The 24,464-nt window shown below is 44.8% G+C and overlaps 1 protein-coding gene and 1 long non-coding RNA gene across 3 annotated transcripts in view; one reads left to right on the top strand and one right to left on the bottom strand.

The window, feature by feature from the left end:
* Positions 1-200: 200 nt before the first annotated feature.
* On the bottom strand, positions 201-7,381 carry LOC116240025 (uncharacterized). The gene is made up of 3 exons (XR_004169210.2): positions 6,993-7,381; positions 1,951-2,103; positions 201-389 (listed from the first exon to the last, which is right to left on the bottom strand). It is a non-coding gene; the product is annotated as an uncharacterized LOC116240025 (long non-coding RNA).
* Positions 7,382-8,629: 1,248 nt separating this feature from the next.
* Positions 8,630-24,464, top strand: part of DMRT1 (doublesex and mab-3 related transcription factor 1) — a 53,961-nt gene continuing 38,126 nt past the window's right edge. Inside the window, exons 1-2 of one of the 2 annotated variants that reach the window (XM_031610320.2) lie at positions 8,630-8,990; positions 10,824-11,016. In XM_031610320.2, the coding sequence (XP_031466180.1) occupies positions 8,724-8,990; positions 10,824-11,016 (460 nt within the window). In that variant the 5' untranslated portion in view covers positions 8,630-8,723. The remainder of the gene's footprint in view (positions 8,991-10,823; positions 11,017-24,464) is intronic. The other variant, XM_031610319.2, reaches the window with a different exon arrangement.

The following is a 24,464-nucleotide window of genomic DNA, read 5'->3' as shown; positions in this document are numbered from 1 at the left end:
GGTAATAGCTTTATATTACAAGCAATAGCTTAATAAATGAGGGGAAATTAGATGTTTGTTAGATTAGGATTTGACAAATTCTTTACTCAGAGGGCAGTGAGGCAGTGGCACAGGCTGCCCAGAGAAGCTGTGAGTGCCCCATCCTTGGAGGTGTTCAAAGCCAAGGTGGATGGGCCCCTGAGCAGCCTGTTCTGGTGACATGTTGCTGCCCATGGCAAGAGAGTTGAAACTGGGTGATCTTCAGGGTCCTTTCCAACTTAAGCCATTCTGTGATCACTGACCAGCAGCCAGATCAAAAGAGCCAGTGCCATAATTTATAGCAGCAGATGAACAGGGCTGAAGCCTTCTTCCAGCAAATAATAGTTTGTCTATAGTTGTCTTGAAGAAGTCTGAAAGAAAAAGTCAGTTATTCAAAGATGGATACAAAACAGGAAAACAGGCTGCATATCTCAGGACTGCCCAAAGAATTCTGTAGTCCACTGCTAGTAAGCATTAGTGAGGGGCACAAGGACCAGAAACATTGCACATGCTGCTCCAGAACCAAACAAGCTGAGCTAGGAACTAGATATCCTGAAGTTTTACTTAAAGTGTAACACAGAATGCAGATTTACAAAGAAAACATGCGACTTGCTCCCATCTCTGGCTCCTGTACTACTTTCCAGCTCTGTCGATTGTGAGCAAACTAACGAATCTCTCACCATGGTGCATCTGTCCTTCCCACTGCTCTCTAGCAACTCTGCCAAGAGTGTGAGAGCTGCTCCTCCACCTCCTGCCAGGAGGAGGCTGTGCAACCCAGCGTTTGAGCTCCTAACTGCAGTGCTGGACTGCACTGTCTGCTCCTACCACCATCCACTTGTGAACTACAACTACCTGTGCAGCCTCCTCTCACTTCTCTGGCACAAGTTATTTCCACTGTCTTTCATTAGTATTCATTGAATTGGTAAAGTGGTGCCCCTTAGAACTTAATAATGACAACAGCAATCATGTTAGGGACCTTCTTTGAATAGGAAGTCAAGGTAAATGCAAGGTATTTTTTGATATATCATTGCCAGACTGCACAACATCTATCTTAACAAATGGGAAAGTCAAGATCTGAGCAGGCAATATTTTAAAATAAAAAAGGAAAGGTAATTTTCATTCGGTTTCTAATGGCCTGGTTTGTTCACTTTCAATGAAAGAAGGAGTTTCTCTGGAGCACATAGGAGTCAATCACTGGAGTTGGTTACAGTCTGCATTCTTAACCCAGCAGAGCAGAACATCACAAGGCAGTGGGTTGTTGACTAAGGCACATCCAGGCAGCTGGGCTACGCACAAATAGAATGCAGGGAGTCCCAAGGACAGCAGGGTATGTGTTGTTAATGGATTCTTGGGCAATTTCAGAGCTGTGGCCTACCCACCGTCAGGCACCTGGAGCTCAGGAAAGAGAACTTTCAGTACCAGAAAGGCAATCTCCATGTCTTCATTTCTCAAAAACAGGCATCTTAAAGCACTGTGCAACAAAGGTGCTCTTTGTTTTCAACCTTACTGTGGGCTGTGTGATATAATTTTAAATTCTGATTGTATTTAAATAGGTCTTACTCAGGCAATGCAAGTGCTTGTGTGAACTTGGCCAGCATCATAGAGCTGGGCTTCAAATACTTTTATTCTGGCATCTGCAGGAGGTTGTTTGCATAGGGATGACAGAAAATTAGAATGTTGGCTTAATTAGTTTCCACACAGTGTCCCCATCACCTGACAAGGCAGCCCCATGTCTAGACAAAGCCAACCTAATTAATAGCTTGGCAGTTGAAATTGTTTGTAACAAATGTGTCAACTTCCTTAGCACCTTCTAGCCAACAGAACTAGAGAAATTCAATTACTCCTAATTAGCCAACATGCATATAAGATATGCAGAGATCACCAACCCCGACATGCTGACTGATGTAGAGTGATAGGGTAGGAAAGCATTACCTGAGGAAGCCAACTGACTGCTGTGGTTATCCTTATTCTGATAGCATCCTGCAAGGCTGTCCATGACAGATGGATCCACATCTCCAGGATCTCTGCTCCAGGGACCAGGGATGAGGACACCAAGGCTCCGTATCAGCATTCCTCTGAACCTTCCTGTGAAAATCAATGCGCAGAAGGCTGCTGTAACCGTTCATTTGCTTCTATCAAGAACAGAAATTCTGGGGAATGCAAACAATTGGGCAGCCAGTAAGCTAAGAACAGCAAAATCTGCACCTTCGGTGCAGCTAAACGTGCCCCTCAGAACCCAGAACTCCATCAGTTTTGGTTTATTTAAGATGAGGAATGTAAAATCGGATCTTGCATAATTAAAAAAGAAAGCAGTTAATAAAACAAGTGCTTCATAACTTGAAATGATCTATTTGTTCCTTTAAATACCAATGGACTTGCTCAATGAAGTGGGAATTTAACAGTATCCGTTAAAAATTGAAGACTATAAATAAAAAAGTAGCAATTAATTGTGTTGGTGATTTTTAGAGGCTGGAGCTTAGTTTGTCACACTCTGGCAGTCTATCAAACACGGCTCCATTACAGATGTCTTACAGCTGAATTGATGACAATACTCAACTCTAAGGGCATTCCCTGCACTAGTCCTACCCTGATGAAAGAGCTCAGATGCATAGATGGGTTATGTGATTCTATCACTCTTACAGTGCAAATTACAAATGTTAGAAGTGTCAGCTTAATGAGTCATGCAAGAGTCTTCAATGTTCTAAGTCACTGGATCCAATTAATTTTTAAGTGCACTGAAAATGAGCAATGAAGACTGAGAAGGAGCAGTCCCATGGTTTCCCCACATTCACTTTTTTACCGATATTTAAAAAGTTGCACCTAATAATGCTTCCAAATAGCCAATTTAACAATTTAATAATTGTTATTTTAGCCATTTAATATTTGGCTATTTATTTTGAACCAAGCAGCTGACAGTATATCCTCTTCAGTCCTTAAGTCAGTCATGAAATGATTCCGCTTTGCACGAAGAAAACTGGAAACAGAACACAAGTGTTCAGTGAAAGAAACAGTAATATTTTCTTTATCTGTTACTAGAAAAACTAGTCACAGATGAGACATTATGAGGCATAGTAAGAGTATGTTGATTTTATTTGCTTCACTGTACTCAAAAACTCCCTTGTTTTTGTACAGTATGTGGCATATGTAATGGAGTGAATTTTATTTCTGGTGAGTTGTGCTTTCTTTCAGTACTATGGGCCCACACTGCTGGCCAGTCTCACGAGAGCGAAGGGGAAGGGCCTTCTGTTGTTACAAACAGGCTTTTCTGGTCTTCACGTAAGTAGCTTTTACTAAAACCCTGAGGTTTTGAACATTAAACTCTAGATTTCATCAAGTGCATATCTTGCTAGCCAACATGCTTTTGCTCAGACAAGTGCCTTTTGGTGGCTGCAGCTCATCTGAAATTGCTGATGTAGAGATCTCCTTCCACACCACCAGAACGCTGGGCAATCTAAGTGCCAAGGAAGCCCCCCACTCACTGGCCAGGTTTCCTACACCAGCGGGCCTGTGCTCTCTGGGAAGGGCCCCTGGGGACGTGTCACACCTGGTCTTCCTGAGGGAAGGGAATATGAACTGAGTGCTTTGAGCTGACCTGAGCTCTGCAAGCAGAGCAGGGAGCAGCAGCCTTCCTGACTGATGGAATGAGACACCCCGAGTCCACATGCCTCTCCTAGGCTGCACAAAGGTTAAAAAGAAAAAGCAAAGGTCTGAGCGGCTGCAGTGCCATAAGCTGCTTCAGGTGTTCACTCAGTGAGCGAAAGCCAGAGACTGGGACCGCAGAGAGACGGGATTCTGAAGAGAAGGCCAGCAGCACATTGGGGTTACAGGCACGTGAAGGCCCCATACCCTGTAAATATAAATGCAATGTCTGACTCTCATTAGTCATGGAAAAACCTGATCACTGGGTGTGCAAATGGGCAACTGAGAAGTGCTGAAGGTACACAGAAGCACTTCTTGGAGCACGGAGAAATGAAGCTCTCAGAAGCTTATGTCTGAATAAAAGACTCGGTTTGCCTGAATGGACTTTTAGCAAGAACAATTAGTGGACTGTCAGATTCCAGTGATGCTGAGTGATGCTGCTGGTGCTAACCCTACGTCATCGTGTAACAGAGAAGTGTCTTAGCCGACAATGCTGGAACTGATTTTAAACCCTTTCAAACACGGGACATTTCAATGCAAGGTTTGTGTTTGGATCTGCCTGTTCTGAGAAGAAATCCTCACCTCCAGGTTGTAGTGCAACCTGTATTAGAATCATAACCTGTATCAAAGCACAAATAAAGAAAGACACAAAAAATACATATACTTCCAGAAAGTATCAAGAAAATTCTGTGCTTGCAATACAAAACACTGCTTGCAGGGTTGTTTTAAGAGCCAGCAGACAAAACTTCAGGTTTAAAATAAGGAATGAACTGAAGTAAAACTGCAAAAAAAAAAAAAAGCATGGCTTCTTTATGCCACCTACTGGATTTTTCCTGAACTATCTTTGGAAACAGTACAGTACATACAGAACACTTCGTTTCAGCTGTCACAGTCCTGCTGGGGTCCATCCCTACAGAAGATGCTTACCTTTGCATGGGGGGCTACCGACACAGGAAGATCGCTTGCATAAATGGCATGTGTGGGTTGTCACAGCACAAGCACTGGAGATGGAGCAGCTGTACACTGTTTGTTCTGCTGACCAATGGCCGCGTAGCAGTCAGGGCATCCGTAGTCCTACAGCTGTAGATGAAAGCTACCAGGAGCCAGCTAGCAAGGTGTCTCACAGTCACTGCCAGTGCTCCAAGGGATGTGCTGGCATATTTCTCTCTTCTGCTTGGCTCCCCCTGCCTATTTCCTGGTATTTTGTTCCCTATGTCTGGAAAGTTTATGCACACTTCTGTCTTTTAGCACTCCGGCTGCTGATCTCTCTCTATTGGAAGATCTCAACTACCCCTGTGGTTTGGTCCGTAAAATGACCTAGGGGAGTCAAAAAGATCTGCTGCAAGGAAGGGGGCAAAAACCCACTGATTTGACCCACTGCCTGCAAACAAATACATACGTATGTCTGATGGTTGCACTGGAAGTAATGCCTCCTATTTATTTGCATGGAAACTACAACAGATACAAAGAACACAATAACACCATTAAGTATAGCAAATTTTCAGCTACAAAACGCTATTTTTCAACATAGTCAACACCATTACCTAATTCACACAGATGAGCTGATTGAGATACTCTTCATTCTGTGGTATGACAGCTGTGTATGGCCAACTGGAACAGCGCTTGTCTTTCACAGCACTGTCAGCACTGCTGAAATGCACTTATGCACCACCTCACTGTGCTCACATTCGCTGCCTGGTCTCCGGAAATGTTCAGCAAGCATCAATGAAATGCCATTTTTTCACATGGAGGAATTCAGTTGCACCCCTTTGCTCCGTCCACATTTCCACATCAGATGCCATTGTGTCAGACTGCCCCTCTGCTGCCATTTGTCTCATGGCAACAAAAAGTAACAAGATATTGGTGGGAAGGGTCAGCCTCTACTGCCATAGCACCAACATCTGCCTCTGATGTCATGGTCCAACATCATAAAATAGGAGGCAATACTTTTGGAGCAGCAAAAAGTTAAAGAGGATACATACAAAAGTTAAAGAGGATCAGATCCAGCAGAGACCCAGGCGGTACATAATCTTGGGATGCAGAGAAAAACACGAGGGTTTGAAGTCTCATGAAGAGAGGTCTGTGTGTCTGGAACAGAAGATGATGCTGCACTGCCCCTGGCTGCATCCAGCCCTTGCTCACTGCTGCAGAGAGGTGGCCATGGGGGCTGTGGTACCCAAACAAATGACAACATCACTGCGGGACAAAGGCTGGGGTCTAACGGAGCTACTGGGAGGAAAGGGGAGAACTGTACTCCTTTGTGGCCATGGACTGATGCATTCTTTTTTTCCAGCTACTTTAAATAAGAAATGATTAATTTACTTTGCTCAGTACAGAATTACAGAGTATGAATTACAGAAAAAACATTCATTTTTCAGAACAGTGTGATAAAGAAGCACTCTTGGTTTAGCCATGGAACACAAAGGAGTAATACAATCTCCTCCCAGTTTCCTAACCAAACACAGAAATCTTTTTGGAATCTTTTTATGGGGGAGACAAGCCCTGAATGTACTCAACCTGCTGACACTGATGAAACCAGTGATCTCTGTTCTGCAAGCAACACTGTCAGAATTAGGACCTTTTTAATTTGTGTCCTCTCTACTGAGCTGCTCAGGCATGCCAAATGAAACGGTGGAGGCATAGCTGTTCCTGGAGTCAATGGCTCTGTCAGCAAATATGACTTTTTCTAGGTGCAAAGAATCATCAAAAGACTTGAAACAACAGCATACAGATCATTGCAAACAGATGACATTTTGTACTTGAGAGACTTGTGCAAAAACATCTAGGCACAGTAAAAAGGCTCTTCTTAGAATTTTTCATCATAAACAATTCTTAAAGGTCCTTATTTCCAAAGGTATGAGCAAATAGTAGTGATGCCAAGTCAGTAACATCACTGCTAGCATCAAACTAGAAGCACCCAGCCGCACTGAACAAGTGAATCTGATTTCCTGAAGGCTTGCAGTAAGACTGCTCAGGTCTGTATTAGAGCTGTGTGTAGTGACAACCATCTCTCCTTCCCACATGAATCCATGGACAGCCAGCCCCATGCGTTAACATCCTCACCAAATGCTCATGAAAAAAAAAAAAAATAGAGCAACATTACAAGCTAAAACCATCCTCTAAGTGTGGCACGAGCAAACTAAAACAAAGGGATGCATAGTTGGAGGCTTGGCTGTGCCCTTGTGCTCAGCGGGCACCTCGCTATTGTGGTGGCATTCACCCAGAAAACTAAATTAATTTAATTAATACTTAACTCCTCACCAATAGATTTCATAACATCATGGATAACGGGGATCTGTGTCATTTCCTGAAAAGCAGGACTATGAAATACTTACATGAAAGACAGGTGAATTTGTGCTCTTGTGGGATCTGTTGCATTACTTGCATCTTGTGAGTCATTTTTCAGCTGTCTTGCTTAGTTCGTAAGTGAAAAAAACACCTGTATGCAGTTACTGACTACTATTACTGCCTGTCTTTGCCCATTCCACATGCCATGTTTCTTTTCTCCTTTTTCACTCCCTCCAGTTTTTCTCTTCCTCCTCCCGTCATTTCTGCTGACCTTTTTCTTCTCCTATCTTTTCACACTTCGAAAAGTTGTTTTGTCGTAGTTTTGTTTGTTTTGTTTCCTTTTTCCGAAGATTTAGCCTCCTTTTCATCTCCTTTTTCATTCAGGACGATTCGCATCTGAACGGCCGCACAGCAGCTGCCGGGGCTTACCCAGTCACAAAAGAACTTAACCCTTTCAGATTCCCTTTCAGGGCTGACTTGCAGCCAACAACTTCGGAATGCCCCTACAAGACTGCAAACGGCTTCATTCAGTAACGGATTTTACTTTCAGTCTAGGAAGCTAAGGACGCCCGCCTGCATCTTCGCCTGCTTAAACATCAGCGAGATACACCGTTCATTGTGCAGCAGAACGGTCTGACTCCCGTTCGGGGCCACCTGCGTTCATTTTCTGCTCCTGCAGGAAAACGCGCGGTCACCGCCCGCCGGAGCTGCGGTCGCAGCACCGCGCTGCGGGTTGAGGCTGGGCTCAGCCGGGGCACATCAGTGTGAGGAGGGCAATGCCACGCGCATCTGTGCCATCAAATAAATGTTTCAACCTGCTTAACGGACGGTACTGCAAAGCACCGTGCCGCAAGGCTCTCCCCGGTGGGGCTGGTGCTGGCGGCCGGCGGTCTGCGGGCTCAGCCCGTGCAGGGCTAGCGGGAGAGGGCTGCTGGGAGGGGGGGGGAGAGGGAGAGAGAAGCTCTCCTTGGCTTCTTCCAGCAGAAATAAATTTCTACCTACTGTAACTTATTACCATCCGATATGCTGAGTCATGAAGCTGGGTTATAGAAATCTTTATGCAATCTTTATAAATCAGCCCCGCGTAATCTCAGGCGCTTTCTGCTTCATCTCTGTCGAGTCACTCCTGTGACAGTTGTCATTCATCTTAGATGGAGATGTAATTTAATAGTTTCATTTCACCATGAAGATAGCGTCATCTAAAGTTGAGCCCGGAAAGATTTAAAGGTGTAACAGAGGAAATATTAATACTGTAAATAATATCTGTAGAGCCGCCTGGGGCCGTAAATCACGTCGCGCCGGGCTGAGCGGGATCCTATGGAAAAGAGAAATGCATCTTCCGCGGCTCCCCGCAGCGCGCGGCTTCGGCCGTCTGAAGCCGGCACCAAGCGGGCGGGCCGGCTCTCCGCGCTCCCCCCCGGCCCACGGAAGCACCGACCCGCGGGCGGCGGGGCACGAAGCGCGGCCGCGGGGCGCCGGCGGCGGGGGCTCCCGACGGCTCCGCCGTGGCTCCGCGGCAGGGCCGCGCGGGGCGCCCCGACGGCGCGGCCGGGCCGGGCGCGCGGGGCCCGGCGCGGAGGGCGGGCAGGGCGGCCCGCTCCGGCGCCCGGCCCGCCGGGGCCGAGGGGTGGCGGCTGGCAGCCCGGGGGCGGGGGGCGGCGGCGGGAGGGGCGAGGCCGGGCTGCGGCCTCCCGCCAAAACGCGGGGGGTGGCGGGACGGGACGCGACGGGACGGGGCGAGGCCGGGCAGAGCCGCGCCGAAGCCTCGCCGGGCCGCCATGCCCGGTGACTCCCCGGCCGTCAGCAAGCCCCCGGACGGCGCCGGGCCGGGGGACAAGGCGGGCGGCCTCGGCAAGGCGGCGGCCCAAATGGCGGCCGTCCCGGCGGCGGGCAAGAAGCTGCCGCGTCTGCCCAAGTGCGCCCGGTGCCGCAACCACGGCTACTCCTCGCCGCTGAAGGGGCACAAGCGGTTCTGCATGTGGCGGGACTGCCAGTGCAAGAAGTGCAGCCTGATCGCCGAGCGGCAGCGGGTGATGGCCGCGCAGGTGAGACGGGAGTCAGCGGGGCGGCGGAGCGGTGCCCGAAGCGTCCGCGGCTCCGCGCCGCGCGGCGGGGCCGGGGGGAGCGGGGCCGGGGCCGCCGGCGGAGCGAGCCGCTGCCCTTCCCGACGGAAGCAGGCGCTCGGGCAGCGTTCGCTGTCCGTCTGCGCGCGGGTGTCCTCGACGCTGCAGCCGGGCTGCTTCACCTCTGCGCTCCGAGCGGCAGCGGAACGCACCCGGCAGTGCTTGTAAAACATCTGCCCGTGCTTCTGCTTTAAAAGCGGCCGAAACTGAAGTGCGCTTGTGACCTTCCACTAAGTGAATCTGTTCTAGAAGTTCTAATTAACGTCAAATTGGGCTTTGTCTCCTCCTAGACAACTTGCATTTAGCCAAAGAATAACCTAGTCAACCAGACATTAGTAGCTCTCTTCCACTTGCAGCTTTTGCATTCAGTACATCCATTTTTTCCTGAGCCTGTGTGGCTTTAGTTGAGCTCATTTCTAAAAAGCAGGTTTTTAAAACAGTGTTTTCAAAACTTCCCACGTGTTGCGTGGAGAGGCTCGGTGTGTAGCCAGGCACACCTAAACCTAAATGACAAACCCGTGGTGTTTGGCAGCAAAGCAGGCTGCATCCTGTCCTGCACAGGACTGTTCATCAGACGATCACAGGGCTGTCAGACCACGCAGGTGACATCTGGGTTGCTGCTCCCTGCCTAGTTGGGAGGTGGCACTGAGGCCGTCCCTCCCTCACTGAGCCGTATTGGAGTGGGCTCCACACTGCCTGTATGTACTCCGTCTGATGTATCCCTGCAGCAGTCCTTCCACACTAGAGGAATGCTGCAGGTCAAGGCTGTTGATTTGATTTGTGGGGTCAGAACAAGGAGAGGGGCTGAGTCCTGCAGTGTGTGCACACCTACACGCTTTGCTCTGAAAGTGTTTCACCAGCTGTCGCTGATTTCTCTTTGGTGGTATACCATGGCTGTGTTAGAATGGCGTTGCTGTTGAGAATGGCCAGGGTGTAGAGGGGAATCCTGGGGACTCATCCGGGAGAACTTCTGGAAGAAGAGCCCGTGGTTGCAGCCTGCAGCCTGGGGCAGATCCGCTGGGATTCAGATGCAGGTGGAGGCCAGCAGCCGTGTGGCAAGGTGAAGCGAGGTGGCTGTAGGCAGGCTGTTTGGCTGTGTGCTAGGGCTTGGCATGGGCAGAGCCATGCTGGACTGCCTTGCTGCCCAGAGGTCTGCTGGGGAGCCCTCGTTGTCTACTGAGTACAGCACATACAGAGCAGCAGAGGCAGGAAGGAGGCAGAGAGCCATCTTGCAGTGTCCCAGTGAGGACTGATGCACATCACACAGTAGCAGCAGTTCCTGCTTTTTCCCCGACACTGCTGTTGCTCCAGAGCCTGTTTTGCTCCAGCAAGGTCTTTGTGGGTGCATGGTTTCCAACAGGGAGCTGCAAGGCAGCCCAGCAGGCTTTAGAGGAGCACCAGGTTGCATGGATAAGCCCTCATGAAGAACTGCCTTACAGTAAAGCAGACTCATCTCTTGTCCCTGGGAGCTGTTTATCAGCAGAGTGTGGTGCTTGTGACAGCTCTAACTAAAAGCAGCTATACAGTCAGCTTTACTGTATGTGTGGCCCCGGCATTTCAGGGGTTCATTCACAGGTATTTGCATGGAAAAGGGGTTTTAAATAGCTTTGTAAGTTCTCTTTTCTCTTCCCGTACCCACTGGCTGGATCATGATGTCAGCTCTGTAAAGTACAGAGAAGAAAACCCTGCCTTGGGTTTGAGCCTTGCTTTGCTGCCATTACTGCTTGAGCCCTATGTCTGCTTTCTCATCCCCAGGTTGCACTGAGGAGGCAGCAAGCCCAGGAAGAGGAGCTGGGGATCAGCCATCCCGTGCCCCTGCCCAGCGCCCCAGAGCCAGTTGTCAAGAAGAGCAGCAGCAACAGCTCCTGTCTCCTGCAGGACAGCAGCAGCCCTGTGCACTCCACGAGCACAGCAGCAGCAGCAGCAGCAGCAGCAAGCGCACCACCAGGTCAGTACTGGTGAGGGGCCCACTGCTCCTTGCTGCCCAGGCAGCACTGCTTCTCCATATGCTGCCTGGTGCAGCTAGCAGGAAGGAGGAAATCAGTGTTTGTCCATCATGTTTCATTATTTTCACTTGAGAAATAAAATTAGCTCAGAATAGACCAGCACTGCATTGAATTTCATGGTGTGTGGACCTGCAAGTAGTGATTCACAAAGAGTTTTTGCTCTCCAAACACATTTCCTCCTCTGTTTCTGCCGGTCCTGGCAACCATTCATTCACTGGCTGCTTGTCTGCAGAGCTGCAGAGTTCCAGTGTAGTGCAGGAGCTGTAAAGGTGCTGCCATCAGGTGTGGGTCCCCTAGAGCCATGCAGCCAGGTGCGATGAGCCACAGTGGGCTGGTGGCAGTCCTTCCACCCTACTGCACCTCTTTGTTTTGCATTTGACCTTTGCAAAAACAGGCAAAAAACAAGCTACATTTGTTCACAGGTGTAGTAAAAACTATGCCTAAGCACAACCAGGACTGAAAGGCACTGACTCCAGGCAAGTCCTTTTTTTTCTGCAGAACTTCTGCCTGATAGGTAGAGCAGTTGAGTATACAAGAAAATGACATCAACATTGTTGACTTCTGTTGTATAGACAGTTTGTATTTCTTCTTGAAAAGAGTGGTGAGGCATCTCCTGGGCTGCCCAGGGAGATGATGGTGTTACCACCCCTGGAAGTGTTCGAGAACTGTGGAGATGTGCCACTGACAACACTGAGGGACATGGTTAGTGGGCATAGTGAGGAGAGGCTGTTGTTGGATTAGGTGATCCTAGAGGCCTTTTCATTCTTAATGATTTTGTGATAGGCAGAGAAAGGAAAAGAAAAAAAAGAACATAAAAAAAAGGAAATGCAATTCATTTTTAATCATCTGTGCGGATGTTAATAACACAGGTGAATATTCTTTTGAGCTAAAGAGATGTTTCTGAAGGGGTCAGTGCCTTGCATTAAGTGATAATAGCACAGCACCTGGATGTGTGTCCTGCTCCACAGGCCATTTCCAGTAGTGTTAACTATTGGATTTAGATAGTCTGAGAAGTCTTTTCCAACCTTAATGATTCTGTTCTGTCATTTTACTGGTACCCTACGGGAAGGCAGAGCAAGAGGCCTAGTCTTTAGCAGAGAATGGAGGAAGGGCAGTGGGAGTTATTTGCATATTTGCATATATTGAATTAAATTAACACAGCACCAAAGAAATGAGAGGCAGGTCTCACTCATGTCAGAGCACCTCTCAGAGTGCCTCAGTTTGATAGGGTAAGGTGTGCATCTTGTAAGAACTGACAGTAATTAACGCAGGCAGACTCCAACTTTTCTTTGCAGTGGGAATTAGCAGCTCCCTGCCAGCCCAGGAAATGTCTGGGGCTCCTGGGAGAGCTGCAGTTCCTGTATGACATGTGTTAGAGATCATTTTGACAGAGGTAATTCTCTTCCTTGGGTAAGTTTTCGGCTTCACAAGAGTCGTTTGTCTTTTGAAGTCCACCACGCAGAGCACTGTTTGCCGCTGGAGGAGTAATGTATGAAGGAGTCACACAAATCAGACATAGTGCCAGGCAGAGAGTCTTTCCTCACTGTATCCATTTTATCAGCAAATCAGAAATATTGCAGCACCTGCAGAGGCCGGAGACTGTTTTTCAGATGCCTTTGTGACATGCTGTTTTTTAAGGGAGGAAAAATGAATTATTACAGTCGTAACATAGGGGTTTGCCCATTTTCCTTCTGAGGCTCAGCAGCCGTGCTTGCTCCGGAGGGGCAAACTCCTCCTGTTATTTTTCCTGTTTTTCCTGGGAGAAATAGCAACCATCTGGACATCTGTAGGGTGGCTGAACTGAAAATATATTTTGCAGTTCCTGTGTGTTTTCTCTAAAAGAGTTACAGGTTGTTTGAAAACAATGGCTAATTATACAGGGCAACAAGTTGTGATTGCAGGGCATCTAAAGCAATTGTCTTTCCTTCTGTAGGGCAGTGGTATTTGGTTAGGCTAGCAAATGTGTGAAACCTCAGGAAAAGGTGGTAGAAAAGTACTTAAAATGTGCCCTCGAGACGTCTCAGTGCAATGTTTTTAAGCCTGGATCCTTCTTAGTTCCGTGTCAGTTTAGTTTTCCATCTCTGCAATTTTAATATTTAGAAATCGCTGGAGGAGAAAAGCATGGTCATTCATGGAGGAAATTCAGGTGAGAGCTGTGCACACTAAATGGAGGAGACATGCAGCTTTGCACCTTTCCTCCCTTTTGGTCACATGCAGAGAGTCATGTTTGGCCTCTGTGAAATGGGATAGCTGCAGGAGAGGTAATGGAGAGCTCTGGAAAATAGTCCTTTTTTTTTTTTTCTTTTTTTTTTTCCTGTGCTTTCATTTGCCTAATTTAGAAGCATTCAGTATAGATAGAATTACTGTATGCTCCTACATACCTGCTCCTCCTTCTGTGTTCTGCAGGGCTCTGTTTGCTGTTGGCTTTGCTTACATTGTTTACATGCCTTTGTACTATCACTGGCTGACCAGGTAAAGGTATTGTCAGCAAATACAAGTAATAACCCTGCACTTGTTATTTCCCTTTGTTACATTTACTATGCATGATGGAAACAAAATAGTGTTCTTCTTACCTTGCTGTATGTAGTTTCCCCCTTCATATTGAAACTCTTTGAGGGATGGATGAGATTTTATCTTGATAATTTGTCTTCTTTTCTCTTCCTTTGCTTTTCTGTTACCTTTTTAGCATGATTGTACCTAATTGGATATTCTGTTTTTCATTGACCTTTTTTATGATTCTTGTGATTTCAAACATTGCTGCTACAGGCTTTTAGTCATTGTTGTGCTGTATTAAGTAATAGGATGAAAAAATGAGCTGTTATAATTGAAAGATATAATGGTCTGATAGATATAATGGGTTTTTTTTTAAAAAAAAAAAACAATAAATTTCATTTTTGAAAGAAAATCCCTTTAAGTCATTATAGTTAGCATTACATGCAGTCAGAATTTCAGTTTCGTCAAGTAAGTCTCATTTTGATCAACTGATGAGCAAGATCAGGAAGGTGCCATGAACGTTTCACCATGAAGAGTGCTCAAGTGAGGAAACAGGTTGCTTGGGAGGTTGTGGAGTCTCCACCCTGGAGTAGTGGAGACTGAAGTGGATGATGCCTAAGCAACATAATCCAACTGTGAAGGAAGCTCCAGAGGATCCTTCCAAGCTAAATTATTCTATGAATCTTCAAAATGCCTACTTTTTTTCTTATTAAGTCAGTGTATTGAAGTCTGAAATATGTTAGCTGCTTTGTCTGTCATGGTGGCTGCAAGTCTTGGTGAGCCTGCAGTAGTCATCTCCCCGTGCCCTTTGTCACTGCTGTCTCACTGCTTTCCAGTTATCATTTTCTCCTCTTGTACATGCTGCCAGTACTTTACCAGTTGCATTTGCTGTTTGCCCTCTGGTTCTGCTGACTCTCCTTCAATACTGAGAGTCACGAAGCTCCATCAGTTGTTTCCTAGTGTTTTAACCTAGCTTCTCCTATAGCCAGCGAACCTCTCTGTTCAAATGAAAGAGCGGGATTGAACATGATACATCTCTAATTAGATTGTTAACAGCTGGAATGTTTTACCTTTGTTCCTCACAGTTGAACTTGATGATCTTGAAGGTCTTTTCCAGCCTAAATGATAATATGATTCTAACATACGGGAAAAAAAAAGCATCTTTTACCTGTGATTAACACTTTTTTTTATCCATAACAATCTGCTTTTTCTCCAGTTTTTCTCATTGAGATGATAGTTAAAATGAGAGAAAAAGAATAATGTTTGGGAGCTTAGGAACATCAGCAGTTTTGCTTTGACACAAGCACAAGTTGGGCTTTGTGTTGGAAAGCAGTTTCTGGAGATTGTCTTCTGCCTGTCGGATGTTTTCCAAGTTATGGAAATCTCAGGCTGGAAACCTCTGAAGACCTTCTGCAGTTTGGGGTGAAGCTTTCCCCTAACAGATTATTTTCATTTCTGATGTCATTTTGTAATGAACTCAGCAGTGCACTGGCCATGGCTGTGATATGTTCTATTTCTACAGAAATCACAGGCCTTTTTGCTCAGAGTTCTTCAAAAAGGCATTGCTTGTTAAGCAAGGGGGTTGTGTCTGCCTCTCTCCAGTGATGGCTTAGCCATACTTGGGAACACCACAGAAGAGTTTTGAGCATCTCATTATAAAAGGACATAGATAAATCTGAAAGGATAGAGGGAAGGGTGACAGAAATGATGTATGGCTCGTAGAAAAGGAGACTAAGGGTGGATATAACAGTCTATAAATATTTGAGAGGTAATAATATGGAGGAGGGGGAGGGATTATTTACAGTGCTTGAGACAGCATAACAAGGAGCAACGGCTTGAAACTAAAAAAGACAAAATTAAATTAGACAGTAGACACTTTTTCTTCTAACTAGAAGTGCAATTAGCAATGGAGTGACCTGCATAAGGACAAGGAGTTAAGTGAAGCATAATCATGAGAGGTGTTTAAGAGAGTGTTAGCCTGCGTTCTCAGGTGATTAATATGAAGGTAAATTCTGATCAACATGCAGGTTAAACTAGATGACGGAAATCTCCTGCAGCTTTGTCATTTCCTGCTTGATGCATTGCCTGTGGACATTGTTTGACTATGTTAAATAAATCATAGTGTTGCAGGGTTCTGCATCCCTGATTAGATGTTTCCAGGTAATTCTCCAGTTAATTCTTGCTAAGCTTGCAGCTTCTCATTTGAAGTATTTTCTTTGCAGCTTCCCATGTATGTAGGTGCCTGTGTTTTTCTAACTAACTTCTGAAGTGTCACACATGCTTATTAAGCAAAGCACAGACTGCTTATATGCTGCATTTCTTCTGTATCGGTGAAAGAGATGAAGCTCGTGGTGATTTTCAGAGATGAATCGCTAAAAAAGGGTGAATTATTTTTCCCCTCAGGTTTTTATTGTGTCTGAAGATTCTGTGGATGTCTAAGTAGCAGCATGGAAAGATTTTGGGAACTCTAGAAACAGTTGTGTTTGTTTGCTTGTGCAGGATGTATCAAAGGTCTCATCTGAGGCTTTCTGTACCAGAGTCAGGGTCTGGGAGTCTTCTGGGACAGAGGAGGCTGGGGCCCAGTTGTTGCCCCACAGGCCTGCTTGCGTTGGGAGCAGACCGCTTTTCCCCAGAGAATTGGAAATAATGTTTTGATTTTTATTTTCTCACATGAGGCTGAGGTTTCCAGATCTATGTCTACCAGCTGCAGCTAGACCCTGTGCTTGTGGCAGCTGCCTGTGCAGAATTGATGTTAGTAGCAGCTATATGAATTGTCCAAGGAACCGTGTTCTCCAGTCTTGTTGTCCTGCAGAAGGCAAGGGAGTTAGTTGGAAGCCCTTGTTCTTTGTACCTTGGACATTTTCCCATCATAATACTGATATTTGCATATGTGCATTCACAGTTAGAGAATTATCTGTGTTGGCTTGTGGTTTCCTTTACTCATTACACACACCAAGATAAAGACTGGAGCAAGAGCGGTGGATGTACTGAGAATTTTCTATCCATGGGCACATAATTATGCTATCTGCAACTAACCTCTTGTTCCTTTCTTTGTCCTTGAAACAGTTATTATGGCTTATCTGAATGTGTGGGGCTTTCTTGTTTTGAGAAGAGATAGAAGTGGGGAGTGAAGACATACTGCACGCTTCCTTAACTGAGAATTGGTGTGATTCCTTTCTTTTTTCTCATGCTTTCTAGTACCTTAAAGACTACATTTTTTTGCTTTATTTATAAACTTGCTTTTATGTTTACATTAGTGCCTCATATTCCATTTTCAGTTGATTTATTGTTTTCTGACCTGATGACTAAAAATGCAGTTTTGAAGATTTCCAAACTTTTTAACCAGTTGACTTTGCTGTTCTTTTTCCTGTATTTTAGAATCTGCTGGTCACTAGTCTAAGTAGTTCTGTTATATAAGTACTAAGATTGTTCCTGCACCTCTTTGCTCTGTTTTCTTGAAGAGCTTGTGAAGGGTCACTTAAGTACTGAGCTTCTTTTCCTATGCAATGAGGGTGGAAGCAGAAGTATTTTGTTGTGTTGTTTTTTTTTCAGTCCTGCCTCTAGCTTCTGTTCATATCACTTGTGTTGCTTACAGCTTAGCCTACCATTTGCTGTTGGAGCTCCTATAGTTACGGCTTATGTACCACGCTGTACCGTACTGTAGTGCTACTGATGTCCCAGAACTCTGGCTGATATAAGCTTTTGTAGTTAAGTTGCTGTGCTTTCAGTTTGTCAGTTGTGCAGGAACAAAATCAATTAGTGCTCAGTTTGCATTTTCATGAAGGCAAGTTTTCTGGGTCCAGATGGTGTTATTTTCATGCAGTGATCCTGTGCAAGAGTGATGTGCATGTATAAGGTTTTTGTTCACTAGGCTAGGCTTGATGGGTGTCTCTAGCAATTCTTCTTCTGGAGGTTAGTTTTTCTACCATATAACAGTCCTGATTTATTATTTTTTTTCTTTTCTCTTTGGTCTTATTTAGTAGAAACCTGGGTTTCTGTCATCATACGACTTATAATCAAGAATGGGCTCTAGCTAACTCCAGCCATCATCTTACTCCCTTTAGCTTTTTAGTGTGAGCCATAATGATTTTATCCCAGTCATATTTCTTCCAAGGTCTCCTATCTCAGATATTTGTAAAGCCTTGCCTCCCTTCCAATGTCTCTTTGATCTCCTGTTAATGACTTAGATCCCTTTACATTTAATCCACACTGAGTTTCTTTCTCCTCCTCTCAGTTTTGCTTCTTTGGATCTGCAGGTGTCTGGGCTATTTGTTTTTCTTTTTTTTTTTTTTCAATGACTGTCTAGAATTCTGATTTTTTCCCCAGATTTCCTTTCTCTTTTAGTTTCTTCCTCTCTTTTCTAAGGTTGAATGTAAGTTTTGTTTCTGTTATGCACATAAGTAGCATGTTGCATGCCTGTTCAAGAGTGAGTTAAATGTTTGTACATAAAGAGGAATATATATATATGCCTATATATACATATATATATATATATATATACACACATATTCTCCCAGTGGTTACACTGAAGATTAAGAACAGAGCTTGTTTTTTGTGCTGCTAATTTTCTGAAGCACTAACTTTATTTGTGCTGATCCTGTTAGCTGTCGTTCATGGTAATAATTTTAGGTTTGTAAATTGATTTGCTGTCTCAGTTTAACAAACATACCTGTAGAATTCAAATAGTACGTTTCGTTTTCATGGACCCAAAACAGTGTTTAAAGGTTTTGAATGCTTTTTCTTTTTTTTTTTTTTACTTTCTTTTTTTTGCAAACAAAGTTTTGAATATAGTTGCAATGACTGTCCTAGAAAGACTGAAAGCACACATAAGAAAAGAGCAGGCATCGTCTCCCAACATTCTTAGAAAGGTCTGCTGCATGTCTCTCGTTAGCTGCAGAAGATTTTGGAAGTGAAATTTGCTGCCACAGATATCTTATTGAGGACCTGAAGCCTGCTGTAAGAGTGGAAATAAAGATTACTTTCTGTAGATTTTATTTCTTCAGTCATAATAGGAGGATTTTTAAGTTGCTTGCTAAATGCTTGCAGCAGATCATTTTTATGAAGTGTGCACTAAATGTGAACAAAATGTGCCTTCTCAGTTCTGCAGGAGTTGATGGTCGTATTTTAGTTCCTCTTTAGCTGGAGTTAGATTTGGGTTTTGTGTGTAACTGGGAAATTTATTATGCCAAGCTGAAGTCTGCTAGCTGGGATTCTTCCTTCTATTTTTTTTTTTTTTTCCCCTCTCAAATTACATTTTCCTTTGAAAGAGTTGTTTTGTGTATAGTAAGAATCTTAAAATTGTGAGGTTTTAAAATTGTGTCAGGAATGCATGCACACAGAGTTAATGGCAACTTGGTCCATTATGGGATAATAATTCTATGTGTGGAAGAGAGGAAGACATGGTTAATAGAGATTCTGACGTTCTGCTTTCATTGTCAGCAGAAACTAAGGTCAGCAGGATTGGATAACTTGCGTGCATTTTTCTCTTAAAAAGTAGAGAATTTGGTTGAAGATCTCTTTGGTCCATTAATAATGATTTCCTGTAGGCTTTTAACTGGGGAAATTCCTAAGGCCAGGAAGAAAGCTGGTGTCACGGAAGTGTTTAAGATGAGTGACTGGAGTAGGATGGATGTGTGGCTACAAACCTGTAAGTCTGGTGTAAATTTTTGTGAAAGCAGTGGAGTAGACCCCAATGGACTGAGATCTGTGGTAAGGGGAGAAATACAGCCATTAAGGGATGTTTTCAGAATGTGAATTACCAGAAACGTGTGTCAAAGATTCTATTAAGTTAGTAACCTTTTATCATTATAAAATTGCTTGACAGAGGGAAATACTTTGAGGGAAATTCTGCAAAGCATTTGATTTTGTAGCTCTGAATTGACAGAAAATAAATATTGTGTGAGTTAAATGGTTGTAAGGATTATCCTACTGGTCTGAAAGTGTGGTTCTGAATGGGCAGTGGGGAGTCTAACACAGTGCTGTTCGTAAAAAAGTCTCACAGGAATTCGCTCTGGGCTCTGAACTCCACAACACCTGTACTGACATTCTGTAAGCAAATCTAGAATCTCTTTCTAGGTGATAGAAAGGCGCATGGGCTGGTGGACAGTGCAGAGCACAGAGTTCCAATGCAGAAAAGCTTGTTAGATGTTCAGTCACATGCAAAGAGGCATTTTAATGTTCACCAGAAGTAAGAAATGGAGGAATCTGTCCTTTCTCAGCATTGCTGCTGCAGAAGAGTCGGTTGGATAATGGTGGTTCCTGCTGGAAGTGGATGGCCAAGGACTGACATGTGATGGGAAGGAGAATTCCTCTTGTGCCTGAAGTTGGTGAGGTGGCTGTGGGACTTTTGAGACTCCTTGCTGGCCAGTTCACTCCATGGTCAGGAACATTGCTGAGCTAAATAAGCTGGAGGGTGAGGGTGGTGTCCTATTTGCTTGCCCGCTGGTTTCTCTTATAGTTATGGGCAAATACATAGCTGTGGTCTAAACCAGCACATTTGTGCTGAAGCTTGGAAGGCTTCGGTTGGAAACACAGGAAAACGTAGCACTTTACTTTGCCCTTCAGTGACCCTCTCCCTTAAGATTTATTGAATTCCCACTGTGACTGTTCTGAACTGGTTGTGCCTTTGAAAGCTCAAGTTAGAGCTTTCTTTGGCTTTTCACTAGATGGGTTCTGACTTTATCAACAAAAATGGTACCTTGTAAAAAGATGGTGTGTTAGGGCACAAGCAAGACAATGAAGAAAAGTCTGGAAGCTCCTGAATTCTCTTGAAATGTGCTATGTCTGCAGCATCAGTTTTATCCTGCGGTGCTTCTTCCTGGCTAATGCTGTTTTGGGGAAATGCACCATCCCCTTTAGCCCTGTGGAGGTGCCTGAAAAAGCTGAGCTCCAGGCAGTGCTTGCTTGAGTCACAACTCCAGAGACATACTTAGGAGGAGAAAACAAGTAATATTTGTTCCTCAGAAGTGGAGATGGGTATTGTTCTGGCAGTGGAACAAACCTTGAGAAGCAGGAAAGCCCAGCCACTGACGTTTGTGCGGATAAGGCCAGGGCTGCAGACAGAGCTCCATTATGCCTTGCTGCTGATAAGGCCTGCAGAGCAGTTACACAGAGCTGCTGCAGTGCAGTGGGCAGGTCATGGCCCACTGCTGTGTCGGGCGGTGGGAGGGAGCTGGAAGGTGCCTTGATAAGGAGGGAGAGGAGGCACTGGGGTCTGTCCCTGTGTGAGAAAGGGCAAGGAGCCTGGGATGGGTGCAGGGTTGTTGCACTGCCATTCTTCAATTTATTTTTAATATGCGTTTGATCTTTAAGGAGAATAATGTGTCTGTCTTGGTTGGGCAGCCATGTTCTTGGGTATGGGCTGAGATGTTTTGGCTGTGGTTAGTTTCCAGGCCAGGAGACACAGCTGCCTTTAGTACATCTGTCTGTTACAATTGGTTACAGACTTTTTTACCTCTCCCTCCGGTAGCAGTTGCTCAGAGTGTAGCTGAGCATCTGTGCTTCTTTGGGTAAGTGATACCCAGGAAGAAAGAACAAGAAGGGCTAATTTGGCTTTTGAGGTCGAAACAAGGCTGTAGTTGTTGGCAGTTAGGGAAGGGAGGGAAAAAGCACATTTTTTGAATGATTTGTGACTGCAACAATGGAAGAACTGCATATTTGGTTTTCCCTAAGTGAGTGAATGGGGTACAGCCCTGTATGACTCCAGAACTGGGCTCTGTGGCAATGGGTCCAAAGCAGTCCTCCAGGCTGCTGTGTGACCTGCTCTGCGCATGCAGAACTTCCTTGTCTTCCTTGTGCCACTGCTCCAGTCTGCAGTGCCCCATTGTTGGAGAACCATGCCTGGAAGCTGCAGGGAAGAGTTCTCTCCTCATAGCAGAGGCTCAGCAAGCCATTTCTTAGGGTCTACATTCAGGAATGTTTTTGGAAGCCCCCATGCCTGCTTTTCTGCTGTACTTTTAGGGAGAACTCTTAATCAGGAAGGTGCGCCCTATACTAAAATAATTTATACCATGCAGCTTTAGGCTAACGTGCATATGTACCCCTTGAAGTTTACTGATTGTTACCACAATGACATAAAAGATTATCCTGTATTTAAGAAATTTATTCTGTCATACAATTCAAAAGCTTTCAAATAATTTTCACTGGAATTACCTAAGGGACAATTTCTTGAATATCCCTTTCAGATAGACATGTGACATTCAGTCACCTAAAAGAGATGATGAGGGATAAAGGGAGTCAGTTTGTCTTTTCTTGTTTCTCTCCAAGGGTCAGATCTCACCATCCTAACAGAGCAGAGTGACGTGGTGCGTTGATTAACCAAGACTTATCAGCAGAAGCAAATGATGCTGCCATGCAAGACAGCATCTGGTCCTTAGCTGGGAACTTTGAGGAAAGGGGAGAACCTGGACCTTTCTGCACCCACCTCTAGATCTGATATTGCACCAAATCTGTCTCTAACACTCAGGGCTTCATGCTGCATTGACAGAAGCTGTGAGTTGGGAAGAGAACGTGTTTAAAGCCCCCCTCTCCATTTGCTGAACTGTCAGCAACTGGGCTTCTGTGTGAAGGAACAGTGGAGGAGAAACTTTGATAGCAGTATAGGAAAGGGAATGAGACCACACCAGGGAAGCCAAGACTTTCTTTGGAGGCCAGTGTTCAGGGTTAGACATTTGTTGCTGTAACTTCCTCAAATTCACACAGAGAGAATCTCTTTCTTTTCCTTTCCTTTTCTTTCTAGAGAGGTTTCCTTTCTCCCCTTCTCTTTTCCTTTTAGCTGCAATGGGTAGGGGAGAGTAGAGAAGGTATCTGTGTGTAATATTTTGTATGGTGTCAGTGTGCAGTGTACATACAATAAATCACGTATTACATGCTTAGACAATTTACAGCCAGCTTTTGTAAGTGCTGTGACAAGTGCTCAAAAGGTCAAAAAAGCTTCCTTAACAAATTTGATAAGATAATGCAGTGAGCTGTAACAGCATGAAGTCCTGGGGGCCATAGACCAGAATAGAAGAAATAATTATGCATGGTAATGGGTAATTACAGATAATGGCCTTTTTTGGGGGTGGCAGAAAATACACAGCCCCTCAGCCTTGCCTGGAATGAACATTGTCTAGTACATTAACTTTATAGCAAGCTAAAAGTTCAACACTGGAATCAGAGATTATCTGCAACTTCTAATGGAAAGAAAAGAGAAATACTCCTCTCAACCAGTTTGTGAATTTGGTTCCTGGAAGATGTCTCTGCAGAAACTAGGTAGCGATGCCAGCTTTCTTTCACATCTGAAAGAGCTCTGTCATGATTGTCTGGTGGGAGAAACATATTGTTCCAGTGTTTCTGATTATTAAGTTAGGGAGTGATTTCACAGCAGCCTTATTCAAGGCTACTGTCCGAACTCAAAGCCAGCTCTGAACGGAATTAAGGCATAGCAAGACTTAATATTGCCAAGCTAGCTAGTAGAGTGTAAGGCTGCTTTGTGTGCTGAGCAAGGGGAAATAGTTGGGTGCAAATCCAAGATTTTTTGAGGTATGAAGGCAAGTGTTTCCTGGCTGAACAATGGATTTTTGGAATTTTAACAGCCTAAGTGTCTTTGGTAGCAGAGGCTGACTGTGCAGATAGATACAGACACTGCTGTGATGAGTACAGTCACTCTGAATTGAAAACTACTGTCCTGTATGTGCTATGCTGACTTTTAAAACAGTTCCCATCTTGCTTCTGTCCGAGGCTTGTATTATCCTTCAAATTCCTAAGTGTGGTCCAGTAGCCATGCCCTATAGGCAATGCAATGCTGCCAGCCTTCTCTAGAGGCTAAGAAAGTTGAATAGTATGGATCTGCTGTGCATTTGACCTCAGCATCAGTAACTCACCCAAGCATATTTAAATTACTTATATCAGAGTATTGCACAACGTATAGCTGGTCCCTGTGAGGATGAGCATGAATTCAGAGTTTGCATTTCTTGGTTTGTAAGTTTAAAAATACATTTGTGTAGTTGAGATAGAGATCTTAAAATTTCCTGAAAACTTCCTATCATCTCTTCTCTGTCATCTCAAAAAGTAAAAAGGGACAGAATGATCATTTACAGGCTTCTGTGCTGATTTTTGTCATGCATCTTTGCAGTTTGTGTAAATTGCTGTGGTTTTTTGAAGTAGATGTTCTGAGACTGGCTTGCATTAACTGAGGACTGGACCATTGTTTTTCACCATGCTCTGCTAAGTGAAGGTGGTAGCCTGTCTCAGGTTATTGAACATGTAAGATCCTTATCTGTGACTGACCCTGAGAACTCACCTCCCTTAAAAGAAAATCCTAGCCATCCTGAAATGAATTACTGGTTAACTACTATTAATATGCCATAGAGCTGGAGAGTCGCCTACAACACTGCAAGATCAATAGCAGTATTTACCATGCATCATATTGATCTTCTATGAAGGAGTGGGTCGTATTTCATACTGTGTACATAGTGCAAAAAAAGTAGCATCGGTTCTCTACATGAATTAAGATGTAGAGAAGAGGAAAAGAGCTTGGAAATGTGAAAGCACAACTACATGAAGGGATACCATTATCTCATTGCCAGAGTATTAATTATACAAGGAGGGCTTTAGACATCCCTGTGCTGTAGACTTAGTGTCCCAAAGGCAAAGTGAGAATTCTAACAACTTTGGCTTTGTTTTACTTGTCAGTTTCTGCTCCTGCTTACATGAGCTCAGCCCCATATTTCTAGCCATGCCCTAGCCGCAGCTTGCAAAATGGTAAAATCTGGGTCTGGTGGCAGGTTTTTTTCTCCTGGTTGCTTCAGAGACCCAGAAGCCCTTCCTAGAGTTTCCTAAAGGAAGATGAAGGCCACCAAGATCAGTGTAAAGGCCTTGTTCTAAAAGAGCAACTGGAGGGGCAGAGTGGGAGTCT

Source organism: Phasianus colchicus, chromosome Z (genome assembly GCF_987193195.1).
Source record: "Phasianus colchicus chromosome Z, bPhaCol1.hap1.1, whole genome shotgun sequence".
Lineage (NCBI taxonomy): Eukaryota > Metazoa > Chordata > Aves > Galliformes > Phasianidae > Phasianus > Phasianus colchicus.
Note: the sequence above shows the minus strand (reverse complement) of the source record. Positions and strands in the feature narration are given on the sequence as shown.